At 40.3% G+C, this 14888-nt stretch overlaps 1 protein-coding gene across 1 annotated transcript in view; it reads right to left on the bottom strand.

Moving 5' to 3' along the window:
• PDK3 (pyruvate dehydrogenase kinase 3) overlaps window positions 1-14888 on the bottom strand; it is a 76881-nt gene that overhangs the window by 32439 nt on the left and 29554 nt on the right. Inside the window, exons 4-5 of the mRNA XM_036839847.1 lie at window positions 13482-13666; window positions 11767-11856 (exon numbers count right to left, since the gene is read on the bottom strand). Of these exons, the coding sequence (XP_036695742.1) occupies window positions 11767-11856; window positions 13482-13666 (275 nt within the window). The remainder of the gene's footprint in view (window positions 1-11766; window positions 11857-13481; window positions 13667-14888) is intronic.

The raw sequence follows: 14888 nt of genomic DNA, 5'->3' as shown, positions 1-14888 counted from the left end.
TAAGCCCATGTGCCACAACTACGGAGCCTGTGCTCTAGAGCCTGCGAGCCACAACTACTGAGCCCACGTGCCGCAGCTACTGAAGCCCGCGCACCTAGAGCCCGTGCTCCACAACAAGAGAAGCCACCACAATGAGAAGCCCGTGCACCGCAACAAACAGTAGCCCCCGCTTGCTGCAATTAGAGAAAGCCCACGCGGAGCAACAAAGACCCAATACAGCCAAAGATAAATAAATAAATAAATTCATATTAAAAAAAGAGAATTAAACCACTATAAAGAACCACAGATAGAGACATCAGAATCTCTCTGACAAGATGAAATAATGAAGGATAGCCAAAGGAAACATTAGCAAGAGGAGAAAAAAATTTAAAAAGAGTTGATCGGTGTGAAAATAGACATCAAAGTGGACTGTATTTAAATCCTAACAAAGAAAATTACAATTTAGAATTACATTAAGTTTGCAAGTTTTTTTCATAGGGTATAATAAAACTCATCAAACATCTGTACAGTTCTTTTGGAAAAAGAAATCAAGATTCACTCTTTGTGCTGTGGCTACACCACCAAACAATGCTACATCTCCACCTAGCGACACAACAGCACAAAGCTGACCAAGAACTCCCAACACTTAAACCAATAAATACTGAAATCTAAAAATGATGCTTCGTTATCCATATACAATGCCAGTACATCTCCACAAAACAACTCCTCCAAGGATAGAACACCTTTAAAGATGTTTAAACTGCTCTCCCATTCACCATAAAACAGGAAACGAGCCCAACTCCACTAAATGTGCTAGTTCTTCATGGCATTAGCTTGCTCAATAGCATGAGATTACAACAGCATTATTAAGAAAAAGTATGACACAAATGTAACATGTGGAAGATAGCAGAGTCCAGATAGATGCAGCCAACTTGAAACTCAAAGACTCAGTATGGTTCCTGAAACCACATGAATAAGAATTTTTCAAGCATTACCACAAATTACAGTGTATCAATGCTGTAATTAACAACTGCATTATGATCCTTGAAAAACTCAAGACATGACAATGAGACTCACATATACCAGCCAGCCAAAAGTCTTTTGGGGGCAGTACTGGTAAAAGCTATATTCATATGCATCTCTATAAATTCCCATGGCACATCATAATGCCTTGGGCACAATACACACCCAGTGGGCATCTGTTAAATGGAACAATCCTGCCCATGCAAAAATTCTCCAGGTTCAATCAATTATACTGATTCGAGATGTTCTTTTTGGTCAGACTGGGAACTAGTGGGCTAGAGTGGTTCCCAAACCTGTGTGTGTGCGTAGAATTCATTAGCAAGTTAAAAAAAGAAGTATAGGTTAAATGAACCCCTGGAGATGCTGATGCAGTAGCTCTGTGTTGAGGCCTGGGAATCCATAGTTTTAAAAAATTCTGAAGAGAAGGTAGATTTGGAGACCACTGGCCTAGAAAGTCAAGGCTGGGTCATGCGAATTCTATCACTGTCACTCCCAGGCCATGAATGATCATGGGGTACTGAGGAGTATGACAGCACATATATACTCAAATAGGATACTTCTGCTTAAGTAAAGTACCATAAGAATGGAAAAGTTTTTAAAAAATCACCAACATAACAACCAAATTTCAACTACTGGCTTAAAAATTCACTTCCTTTATATCTAGAGTAAAATGCAAGTTCTACTAATAATAAGCTATCTAATAAAACTTTTCTATTGTTTAAATAGAAACCAAAATCTTAAAATACGATAATTTATCAAATTACTTTTATCTGCAATATATTTGAGTCACTACTTACCACCCAATCTTTAAAAGGAAATATCAGGAAATGATTATTACTGCCACTGAACATAAGTGATTTTCATTGTTTTAAGAACCTGTTTTCAAGGGAAATAAGGTACTGATGATAAAGTAACTAACAAAACTGTAGGGATAGGGACTTCCTGGTGGTCCAGTGGCTAACACTCCGTGCTCCCAAGGCAGGGGGCCCGGGTTCGATCCCTGGTCAGGGAACTAGATCCCACATGCCACAACTAAGAGTTCGCATGCCGCAACTAAAGATTCCACATGCCGCAAGGAAGATCCCACATGCTGCAACTAAGACCTGGCATGGCCAAATAAATAAATAAATAAATAATTTTTTAAAAAGAAAAAAAAACCTGTAGGTGTAGCACATTTCTACTTCCCCAGGATAGAATACCCAAACTATAAACACATAACACTAAAACTAAAAAAGACTGAGCCATAAAGAGTAAGGTGAAGGTTCACATAGCAACCGGCCCAACAGATCCACTGTAGCCACAAATCAGTTTTAAGAAGCACAAAGGAAAATTTAATAGTGTATGGATGCTATTTTATTAGATGTTTTTATTAGAAGATTTTCCTATTCAAAATTCACCAGAGGACCCTGCTATCAAATATTGGACTGGCCAGAAAGTTCATTCGGGTTTTTCCATATGATCTCGAACGAACTTTTTGGCCAACTCAATATTAGCCTCTATCACAAATACATGCCATTGTTTGTTTACAGATATCTTATAAGAGACTGGACAAGGATGAATTTGAGTGAGAAAACAAACATGAAAAACAAACATGAACAGGATACCAAAAACCATAAAGCTCGAGTTTAAGAAACAATGCCTGAACAAGGTAAACGTAAACGACCACAAAGCATTACAGAGTCACAGGTATGCTGCTTTTTTTTTTTTTTAACTCCTTCATTTTATTTATTTTTTAAAATTAATTTTTATTGGAGTATGGTTGCTTTACAATGTATGCTGCTTTTAAGAAACACTTTTAAGGGCTTCCCTGGTGGCGCAGTGGTTAAGAATCCACCTGCCAATGCAGGGGACACGGGTTCAAGCCCTAAGGCCGTGCGCCACAACTACTGAGCCTGCACTCTAGAGCCCGCGAGCCACAACTACTGAGCCCGCATGCTGCAACTACTGAAGCCCGCATGCCTAGAGCCCCTGCTCCGCAACAAGTGAAGCCACTGCAATGAGAAGCCCACGCACCACAACGAAGAGTAGCCCCCGGCTCGCCACAATGAAGACCCAACGCAACCAAAAAAAAAAAAAGAAACGCTTTTAAGTCACAAAGCAATTCTAATAAGGTATTAGTCTATCATCACTTACCCAAAACCCATCCCGAGTGGGAGCATCAGGGTTTTTTTTTAAGTGCTAGACCCTCTCCCACTGCCCAAAGCACAGCCAACTGGAGAAGTGGGGGGCAGAACATCTAATGTAAGGGCGACCAATCCACAGGCTGACTAGAGTCCTAAACCCTGCGGCTGTGGGCAAAAAGACGGGCTGAGCTGATGAAATTCATCTTGTGCGAATTCAGGATGGAGACACTCAGGCAGGGCAGAAGGCAAAAGGAAACACTTAGAGTTATGATGATCTAGAAGGCCTGGAGTGCCTGTCATTGCCCTAAACAAGCTGCCCTAAAAAGGCTGCCAGTCTACAGACAAGAGAGTGGGGCTGAGGGGCTGTGATTTGACAAACCCACTTACTAAGATACACAGAAAAAAACCCTTGCTTTCTGTTTCCCAGTTCCAATTTCTACAGCTCTGACTACAAAGTGGTTCCTGCCCTAGGATTACCATGGGACCGACTAGGTTCTTTTAATACATCTGTCTCTTGAGTTAGCGGGAGTGGGTCTCTGTTACTTGCAACCTGAAGAGCCCGAAGTGAGAGCACAAGACGTTCTTTCTGAACCAGAATAATGACACGCTCTCCAGATACCGTTTGTATGCTATTACGCTAAGCCGAGCAATAAGAGCATTTAGGAACAACACAGGCAAGCTAACGTCGCTGTAAGAGCTGACTTCTGTGCCAAGTATTTAAGTTTGTACCTTTAAAACGATCTTATCACAGGATTTTCCATTGTGTTTCCTGGTTTCTTACACAGAAAGGAGGGAAAAGGGTCACAATGGAAGGCACCTCCCAGAGGATAATATGAGCTGCTCTACAACACTAACTCTAGCATTCACTGCCATGAGGCTATAATTTGCAGATGTGCAAAGGTAGATATTAATGTGCTAAATAAGCAGCAAGGAGGCATGCTTCAGTGTTCTGCACATTCAATTACGATGATGCAAGATGCACCCCACTTCTACACATTTATACAACTGCCTAGTCAAAAATAAAAATAGTGTCCCTACCCTTCTACATAAAAGTTTCCTAGAGTCTGTCTCAAGAGATCTAAGTATGGAATCATTGTTAGTTCATTAAGGCTTCCTAAGGCTATAAAACACGCACGTGCGCGTGCATAGGCATGCACGGGCACACGCACGTGTGCACACACACACACACCGGTCATTTAGACTGGACATCTGACTATGCTTAAACCATGCAGGACCTTCACAGCTGAGAAAATCAATAGCAGAGCTGTCATTAAAACTCAGAACCCCTACACCCTGTAAATCAAGTTTCCTAAAACAAAAGGGAAAAAAATATTAGAGACAGAGGGAGAACAGTATGGAGGTTCCTTAAAAAATTAAAAATAGACCTACCATATGACCCAGCAATCCCACTACTGGGCATATACCCTGAGAAAACCATAATTCAAAAAGATACATGTACCCAATGTTCACTGCAGCACTATTTACAATAGCCAGGACAGGGGAGCAACCTAAATGTCCATCGACAGATGAATGGATAAAGAAGATGTGGTACCTATATACAACGGAATATTACTCAGCCATAAAAAGGAATGAAATTGGGTCATTTGTAGAGATGTGGATGGACCTAGAGTCTGTCATACAGAGTTAAGTAAGTCAGAAAGAGAAAAATAAATATTGTACAATGTATTAACGCATATGTGGAATCTAGAAAAATGGTACAGATGAACCTATATGCAGGGCAGGAACAGAGATGCAAATGAAGAGAATAGACGTGTGGACATGGCTGGGGACGTGTCGACATATATACATTAGCATGTGTAAAACCGATAGCTAGAGGGAACCTGCTGTATAGCACAGGGAGCTCAGCTTCGTGCTCTGTGGTGACCTAGATGGGTGGGATGGGAGGCTGGGGGGAGGGAGTTCCAAGAGGGAGGGGATATATGCATACATATAGCTGATTCACTTCGTTGTACAGCAGAAACTAACACAACACTGTAAAGAAGATTAGCTGAAAAATCTCAGAAGGTATGAGGAGAAGGTGAAAAACCAGTGAAAAAATACCAACTACTTTCAAAAGAGGAAGGGAATGGTAAGACGTCACTGAGAGTTGAAGGAAGCTGACATGCATCTCTTCCTCTCCTTGACGGCATTCGGGGGTACTGGGAAGAAGAGCTGGGGAGGCGTGGGCCCTTTGGGACTCTCTGACTATTGTCCCTGGGGCATTTGGGGGTGGAGACTCCAGTGCCTTTTTGCTAGAAGACATGGAAGAACTTCCAGGCCTTCTGATAGTTCGTGCTGTCTGCCTTGTTTATTTTTTCTCAGTCTTATTTTGAGCCAGAAAGAGCTTCTGCTTGGGTATGCAGACACTTAGAGAATTAAAAGTGGGGTCCACAGAGCATGAAACAGAAAGCTATTAAAATTTGCTTTGTCCACGGGGAGGAAAGAGACCTTCAGGCTTCCTGCTAGGGTGCCTAGCCAATTTTGCCATGGTAGGAAAGGTAACTGATTTAAGACTAATATCTCATTGAGGAATAAAGATTATATACACCTGGCTGGGAAAACTATTTGAATATAGAGGTTATGAGTGTAGCAGATCAGACACTGAATTCATCCAGGAAGGTGGTGTGTGATGGGCATTAGCGCTGGAGATGGGGAAATACACAAGTACTATGGATTTCATATGAAGAGATACATTATTCACAGTTGCTATCTGTAAAGTTGGTATGAATTCAATATAAAACAATGTTCTTGCTGGGTTATGAAGACAGGTGATTTTTAGTCTCTTCCCTCTTTTCCCACATTTTCTCAATTTTCTTCAATGAGCACTTTTTATTATTTGGTAATATGGTATTAGTCCTCTTGACTGACCAAAACGGAAACAGAAGTTGGATGATTGACAAAAAAGTTGGATAGTGGGAAACCATAAAATGACTACAATTGTAAACATTAACTTAAAATACACCTTTGAATACACAATTTATTCCTCTATCAATCTTTTCATATAATGCCAATGCCTCTCCTTTAAAGACGCGTCAGCTTGGGGTTCTAGATCATACTTCTTAGATAAACAGTATCACACACATCTATGAATTCCAATTCCTATTTCTTTAAAGTGCAATAAACTTAAAGATACTTGTCAAGCAATCCGAGTGCAGATTCCTTCTGGGATTTTTACTCAGTGCTTCTCTGTCACCTAAAAGTTATCTTGTTCACAGTCATTTCATTACACTTTTAAGAATCTCTTCTTCATCAAGTCTTTCCAAAGCATTCGACTTGATTTTTATGGAAATAAGTCTCTTTTTTGTACTCACATTTCTTCAGTTTGCACAACGTATAAATAAATTATGTATATTTATACATATTCATGTGGTATAACTTACACCAGCAGTGTGAGGACAAGTAAGTGACCCTTAGTAAGCATATGCCTCACCAAGTGGAAGAAGCGTCAGGGCATTCTAGAAAGTATATACAAGCCAAGCGTCCTCAGGGTGCTGTGGGTAGGATTTATGATTTATGAAGGGAATGAAGGTGGCAGAAGAGCTGATGATGTGGAAGCTGCTTCGCGGGTTCATGCAGTTGCAGAATCTGAAACCAGTCTCCACTGTTGTCTTAAGGGAAGAAGCTATTAAGAAATGAAAAACACGGTTTGAAAGAAGTGGTGGGGAACAGGGAGCAGCGCAGTCCTTGCCCCTCGCCCCATGAGCGTGAGGGTAGAAGTGTGCTGGCGGAGGTGACATTCCCCGTGGCAGAGGGGCATTGGGGGGTGATCATCATGGGATACAGCTTTGCCAGGAGCCCAGGCTTTAAGTTGTGCCAGACGAGTGGTAGGAATGGTTACATGAGAGGATGGAGTAAAATGTGTTCATGGTAACTGGTGGACTCATTGGGTATAAAGTCAAAAGGGGCAGGAGAAAGAGTGAAGATAAAGCTGTGAGTGAGCGCGGGAAGAGGGAGAGGGTGGGAGGCGACCTGGCCCAGGGTCGAAACCTCGACTAAAAAGGCCAAAGAAAGCAGGAGGCACAAACTTCTAGTTTCTTTCTTTCAAATACTGATCCAACTGTTTTGCACACAATCTTCCACTACTCTTTGGTATGAAACTTCTGTCCGAGAGGAGTGATGCAAGCGTGGATGAGAGTAATTCCAGCCCTTGAGGAATTTACACCCCCATGAGAGAGACCAACAGAAGTACAGAACGATGCCAAGACCAGGCAGGATGTAACAAGTCCAGTAAGAGCCACGCAGGCAGTAAGTGCTCAAAACAACGGCTTCTGCTCTCCTCCAGCGTCCAGCCTCATCCTCTGATTCACTTGAGCGCTGCTTCATCCCTCTGCCCTAACAACTGCCGAGAACTCTCCGTTACTTCTCTACTTACACTGACTCATGGTTAAAATCTCTTTAAAAAATTAGTGAGAGACTTTTTGTGAAGAAACAATGAGATGCTAAAAAGAAGTATGTCTTTTTAACATCTTTACTAGAGTATAATTGTTTTACAATGGTGTGTTAGTTTCTGCTTTATAACAAAGTGAATCAGGTATACATATACATATATCCCCATATCTCCTCCCTCTTGCATCTCCCTCCCACCCTCCCTATCCCACCCCTCTAGGTGGTCACAAAGCACTGAACTGACCTCCCTGTACTATGCGGCTGCTTCCCACTAGCTATCAATTTTACATTTGGTAGTGTATATATGTCCATGCCACACTCTCACTTTGTCCCAGCTTACCCTTCCCCCTCCTCGTGTCCTCAAGTCCATTCTCTCTCTACGTCTGAGACTTTATTCCTGTCCTGCCCCTAGGGTCTTCAGAACCATTTTTTTTAAAGGGAGTATGTTTTTACAACTTTATTATGAAGAATTGCAAACGTTGACAGAAGTGCAGAGCACAGTGCAGAGAATCCTCGTGCACTCGTCACCAGCCTCAACACTTCTCAACACAGCCTGATCTTTTTCACTGCCCTACCTCTTCGTAATTTTGAAGCAAATCCCACAAGGCATTTCATACCATGTGTGATATTTCAAAATACCTCTCTCGAAGCTAGGACACCTTAAAATAACCACAATACCAATAATATCATACCTGAAAAAATTAACAATATTTCTTGAAATATTTCATCAAATATTCAATTGTCTTATAAATGTCCTAAATGTTTTAAAATATTTTATAATTTATGCCAGAAACAAAAGCAAAGGCACCAACTTATTATATAATCAATGGTATAAATGAGAAGGCAAATGACTCACATGATGCCCAAGGATGCTCATGAACTTGTCTACCTACAGCCCTTCCTGGGTGCTAGTGCTGCTTCAGGAGCTCTACATATATTAACTCACTTAACCCTAGGATATAGCTGAATTGCCAAGAGCACCATTTTATTGATGAAGAAATTGAGGCCCAAAGAGGTTATGTAACATGTCCAAGGTCACCTAGCTAACCTAAATGTCTATCAGCTGATGAACAGATAAAACTAAATGCAGTCTATCCGTACAATGGAATATTATTGGGTCATAAAAAGAAACAAAGTAACGATTTATGCTACAACATGGATGACACTTGAAAACATTGTGTTAAGTGAAAGAAACCAATCACAAAAGACCACATACTGTGTGATTTCATTTATATGAAAGGTCCAGAATAGGAGTATCTATAGAGACAGCAAGTACTGGGTTGGCCAAAAGGTTTGTTGAGTTTTTTCCGTAAGATGGCTCTAGTAGTAGCACTTAATTGTCTTTAACTTCATTTGAAACAATTTTGTTAGATTGTATGTGACAGCTGTCACATCAGTGTGCATTTAAAAAAAGACATCAAAATTGGTGAATTTTTGTGTAGCCATTTTAATATTGAAGATGGAAGAAAAAAAGCAACATTTTTGGCCTATTATGTTCTATTATTTCCAGAAAGGTAAAAATGCAACTGAAACGCAAAAAAAGATTTGTGTAGTATATGAAGAAGGTGCTGTGACTGATCGAACATGTCAAAAATGGTTTGAGAAGTTTCGTGCTGGAGATTTCTCGCTGGAAGATGCTCCACGATTGGGTAAACCAGTTGAAGTTGATAGCGATCAAATCGAGACATTAATTGAGAACAATCAACGTTATACTATGTGGAAGATTGCTGACATACTCAAAATATCCAACATGAGCACTGAAAATCATTTGCACCAGCTTGGTTATATGAATCACTTTGATGTTTGGGTTCCACATAAGTGAAAAAAACCTTCTTGACAGTATTTTGGCATGCAATTCTCTACTTAAATGTAATGAAAATGTTCCGTTTTTAAAACAAATTGTGACTGGTGATGAAAAGTGGATACTGTGCTACAGTGTGGAATAGAAGAGATCGTGGGGCAAGCGAAATGAACCACCACCCACCACACCAAAGGCCAGTCTTCTTGCAAAGAAGGTGATGTTGTCTACATGGTGGGATTGGAAGGGAGTCCTCTATTATGAACTCCTCCTGGAAAACCAAACAATTAATTCCAACAAGTACTGCTCCCAATTAGACCAACTGAAAGCAGCACTCGACCCGAAAAGCGTCCAGAGTTAGTCAACAGAAAACGCATAATCTTCCATTAGGATAACGCAAGACCGCATGTTTCTTTGATGACCAAGCAAAAACTATTACAGCTTGGCTGGGAATATCCGATTCATCTGCCATATTCACCAGACACTGCACCTTCAGATTTCCATTTATTTCGGTCTTTACAAAATTCTCTTAATGGAAAAAATTTCAATTCCCTGGAAGACTGTAAAACGCACCTGGAACAGTTCTTTGCTCAAAAAGATAAAAAGTTTTGGGAAGATGGAATTATGAAGTTGCCTGAAAAATGGCAGAAGGTAGTGGAACAAAAGGGTGAAGATGTGGTTCAATAAAGGTCTTGGTGAAAATGAAAAATGCGTCTTTTATTTTTACTTAAAAACGGAAGGCACTTTTTGGCCAACCCAATAGATTAGTGGTTGCCTAGGGCTGGGGAGAGGGGTAGTGGGGAGTGACTGCTAATGGCTATGGGGTTTTCTGGGGGGTGATGAAAAAGTTCTAAAATTGGATTATGGTGATGGTTGCACAACTCCGTAAATAAACTAGAAACCCCTGAACTGTACACTTTAAATGGGTGAATTGTATGGCATGTGAATTGTACCACAATAAAGCTTTTTGTTAAAGTAAATTACCGAAAAGTTGAACATTTCTCAAGCCAAGGAATATTTATTGACCATCTACACAGGCATATACTAAGTTCTATGTGAGTCACAAAACAAGTATAAGACAAACACCCTGACTTCAAATTGCTTGCAGTTCAAGAGAAAAGGCACACATGCAATATATTATAATGCACTTTTGCTTTATGAGTGTGTGCCTTTTTTCCTAAGGGCAGTCAACTATCTGAACCAGGTTTTCTGAATCATAAAAGCCACTGGGCTAGGCCCAGATGAACATACAGGTGGTGATAAGACCAATCCTGCTTCCCTCCCCTGCTGGGGGCCTACAGAGGGTTACCTTGTGAGAGAGAAACCTACATACAGGATTCTTAGGGTGCTGAAGCTGAGCCTATTCACTTATAACTGAAGTAATGTGAGTAAATATTTTCTAACTAAACAGAGGCCAGGGCAGGCTGACAAGCCCAGCCTGAGCTCAGGCCACTGGTGGGATGCCCAGGGTAACCAAACAGCACAGGTTTTCCTTAGCTTTAGTGGCTGAAGATCTGGTCGGTTCCCCCACTGGGGAGGCTGTCCACATGGGGTCCCGTTCCTTGGCCCTCCAAGCTCCAAGAGCAAAGGTCACTCTGCTTGAGGCAGGCTTGAGAGCTCTGCCAAGGAGACAGGGCCCTCGTCTGCCTCCTACTCATTTAGCTACACAATCCAGAAAAAGTAAGAGCAACAGAGATCCCAATGAAGATCGGGGAGAGCTATGGTCCTGAGACTAGTAAGGTGTGTGTTTAGATGAGGAGAGGAGGGCCACAAGAGGAGACACAATCTAGGAAAGGGGACAGTCTGGGGATCTGAGGCTGCAGAGGATAACCCTAACACCGAAGAAAACTGAAGAGGTCCAGGAACCTGGTGGATCACTTACAACCAGGAAGGCTTTCTGGAGCTAGCAGTTATCTTAAATGAAAAATGAGGAGACTGCTGTTCAAATTCCAAGCGCCCAGGCACTAGGAACATATGGCTCTAGGGTTCTGTGCTACCCTGAGGCTGCTGGAACAGAGGCCAGCTCCACAGCCAGGGAACCCGTGAAGCCCAAATGCCATGTAGATTCTAAAACCTGGAGTGCATGTCAGAAAGACGTATACATTTTACAAACACGTGAATTCAGCTGAACTTTATAACAGGGGTTTGCATTCTCTGAAATTTTCAGACAGTGGTGGCAATTGAATCTTAAGCTAACAAATATTTACTGTTTAGCGAGAACTATAAGAAAAGCCTTAGTCAATGAAGTAGAAACTCCGATTTTGAACATTACTAATTATGCATCGCTTCCTGAGCCGCCTAGAAAGAACATGGCATATTTGGATCAAACGGCTTGGGCCCAAAGTGGCCTGATGAACCAGCAAACAGTTCAGCGCCATAACCCTACAGCCAAGCTGCCTCAACGAAACCACAATCCTACTGGAACCACAACCGCTAACGTTACATTGGCCTCCTTACCTTTCACGACATCAGCCACGTTGCAAGTGGGATCAATGCTTCCTATGTGTTTGGGATGCGCAGGATTGGTGTCACCGCCAAACAGAAGTGCTAAACAAACACAAGAGAAAAGGGAGAGGATTAAAAACACAGCAGGCTAGGATGGTCAGGCAGAGAAATATGCGGCTTGTAAGTTTTGAAAAGATTTTCTTATTGTGAAAACCGTTTTAGCATCCACAGTGACTTAGCGCAACAGAATCCACTCAATTGGTGGGTGATCAGCTATCAGACAACTGAGGAGGAAGGATGTGCTGTGAAATCTGCCAGGTGCAGTTAGCAGGTCCTAAAGCAGTGACATGGGCCAGGTACCCAACCCACTCTCCCCAACAATGGTGCAGTCTGCACCATTACACCAGGCTTACACAGGGTCTTCACCACGCGCACTTCAAATGCCTCCATTGTGGAGCTTATTTTTCACCGTACTACACACGAACGCTATTTGTGCAAGCGTTTTTAAAAGTACATTTAACTACTTTCATAATATACAAGGTTTGCAAAATTCTACTTCTGAAAAAAACCAAAAGGAGCCCCCAAAGAAAAAATTAATCTGAATTCAAATGTTTATATGTGTAGCTATTTTTAAATCAAACAAAAATTGGGAATAACTTAGACTTCACAAAAGGAGAATGTTTAAATAAAATAGGTAGAGATTTTAATTATGAAAAAGGACAAATATGGGCATTAGGCCAATACGTAAAGTGCCAACTAATTAAGTGGAAGAAAACCAAGAGGTGTGCAAACTTCATCAATGATCGAAAAACATGTACGTATATATGTAGACACACATATGTAGGTCAGAAAGAAACTGTAGTTATCTAAGTAGTTTAAATAGTATTTGGGTTCTTTTTTTTTCCCTATAAATTTCCTGTAAACTGTCAAACATTTACATTTTAAACAGACACACATTTAGAACAAACCCACATTTAATAGCTGCATAACATTTGTTTATCCAAATAAAACACATTAGTAAAATGAAGATGCTCTGTCCATTTTCTGACTCAACAAAGAGGGTGAATTAGACTCTAGACACCTGGATGCTTTTTCATAAGAATTATGAAATCGGACAAAGAAACACGCTGAAAATCAGTTTAAAAGTTTTTGTGGAGAGAATTTTAGTTGTTTTTCTTTTCTTATCTGCTTATCAGCCTAGAGAGGAGACTAAAACTCTCAATACAAGATTAGGGTTTGACAATCCCACTTAATCTGATTTCAGTGATCACTGTGAAATAAAAGATCTATTGCTCATATTGCCAACTTGTCAGTTCAATATTCTTAGTATCAATGTTTTTAAAACCAAAAAGGAAAACATGTGACATCCTGAATGAAGACTAGAACAGACCCTAGAGACACTGAAAAGTATTCAGATATGAACACCCGGCTGCCATTAAAGCCGGTCCCTCACCCCCACCAGGAATGTAACAGCAGAGGCTTAAAAGGCAGGCAGTGGTCCTGTCTTGAAAATGAGCACCCAAAAGCCTTTCAAGGATTTCTTTTAACAGAGAGTTCTAATGATAAGCTTTTTCATAGATAGGACTCACTTAGGAAAAACTGAACTAGAAATGAAATTTCTAGACAAAAATGCAGATCAGTAAATTAAAAATGAAGCAACAGGAAAACATTTTGGAGAAATCACTCTGGTTATCTTTTCAAAACTGGACCAAGAAAACCCAACTTACTGTGCTGGTTAATAAGCATGCGGAAAGAGATGCGGTTGGTATAAAACCGGTCCAGAAAATACTGGATGTTACTGCTAATGAACGGATCAAACCCAAACTTCTCCTTGTACTCGATCACTCCTTGGGCCATTGTAGGAACCACATCATTGTGTCTATTTCTGACTTTAATTAGAACTTGTAGAAAGCTGTGTGGGAAGGAAACAAAAAAATGGTCAAAATGGTCAAAATCTTATGGGCTAATGTATAAACTTCCCAGGTCTATCTCAGGACTATTTACCTGTTGGTATTTTTATAAGGCAGAGACATCATTATCATCATAGGCTACAAGGAAGTACTCATGAGAAACTAAAGTATTACTCAGTTTTTGCTTGAAACTTTCTACAGAAAGTCTTCCTTCAGAGATACAAAAAGTAGAAGGTTCTAGTAAAGAAAAAAATGCTCAAATACCTTTTTAGGAATCCACTGACTTTCTGGATAAGTGATTACTAATAAAACAAATTCTATAAATGTTTGCTGAACACATAATTGCAGAATATATTAATATTTCTTCTGAAAACATGAAGACAATCCCAAAAATCTCCAACGATTTATTATGGAGTCTTAAAGAAATAGCTTCCATGAAGAAATAATGTCAAACTTTTTAAGAATAAAATTTTGAAACGTATTTCTCACAGCAGTAAAATACGGTGATGAAATGTAGATAGAACAAAGGTGATTAAGACAAACCTATTCAAGAATTCCAGTATATTACTGTAAAGGTGCAGAGGGAAAAATATATTGAGAATGGTAACTAAGAACAGAAAGACAAGTCAATGGAACCAAATAAAAAGCTTGGAACCAGGATCAAGGGTGAATGAGTATGTGTGTGTAAAAATTCAGCATATCGATAAAGTGACAAGTCAGCAGGAAAACAAATTAGTTGGGACAGCTGGCTAACAATTTAAGTCACACCTCAATTTTAAGCTTTAAGCCCAAAAATGGGTTAAAAAACTTAAATGTAAAAGGGTGAAATTGTAGAAAAGGACAAAGAAAATCAGCTGAATAAGTATATAACCTTGGAGTAAAGGGAGGCTGTTCATTATACCAAAGGCAGAAACCATGATGAAACAAATAATAGGACTATGCAGGATTTCAGCAATTTTATAGGGACACACATTATAAAGTCCAAAAAAAGTGAAAGCTGGGAAAAATATATTCACAAGAGTTACTATTCTTAGTGAAGGAAAAGATGACCACCCTAACAGAAAACTGGGCAAGGGGCCTGGTATCAATAGAAAATGTACCAGAGGAAACGCAAACACCAACAACTTCACCTTCAAAATAATAAAAGAAAAGCAAATTAAAACAATGCAACACTATTCTCCGCTTACAGACTGGCAAAGAATAACCAGTCAGCCAGAGTGTGGG

Source organism: Balaenoptera musculus, chromosome X (genome assembly GCF_009873245.2).
Source record: "Balaenoptera musculus isolate JJ_BM4_2016_0621 chromosome X, mBalMus1.pri.v3, whole genome shotgun sequence".
Taxonomy (NCBI): domain Eukaryota; kingdom Metazoa; phylum Chordata; class Mammalia; order Artiodactyla; family Balaenopteridae; genus Balaenoptera; species Balaenoptera musculus.
This window is presented reverse-complemented; position numbering and strand designations above follow the sequence as displayed.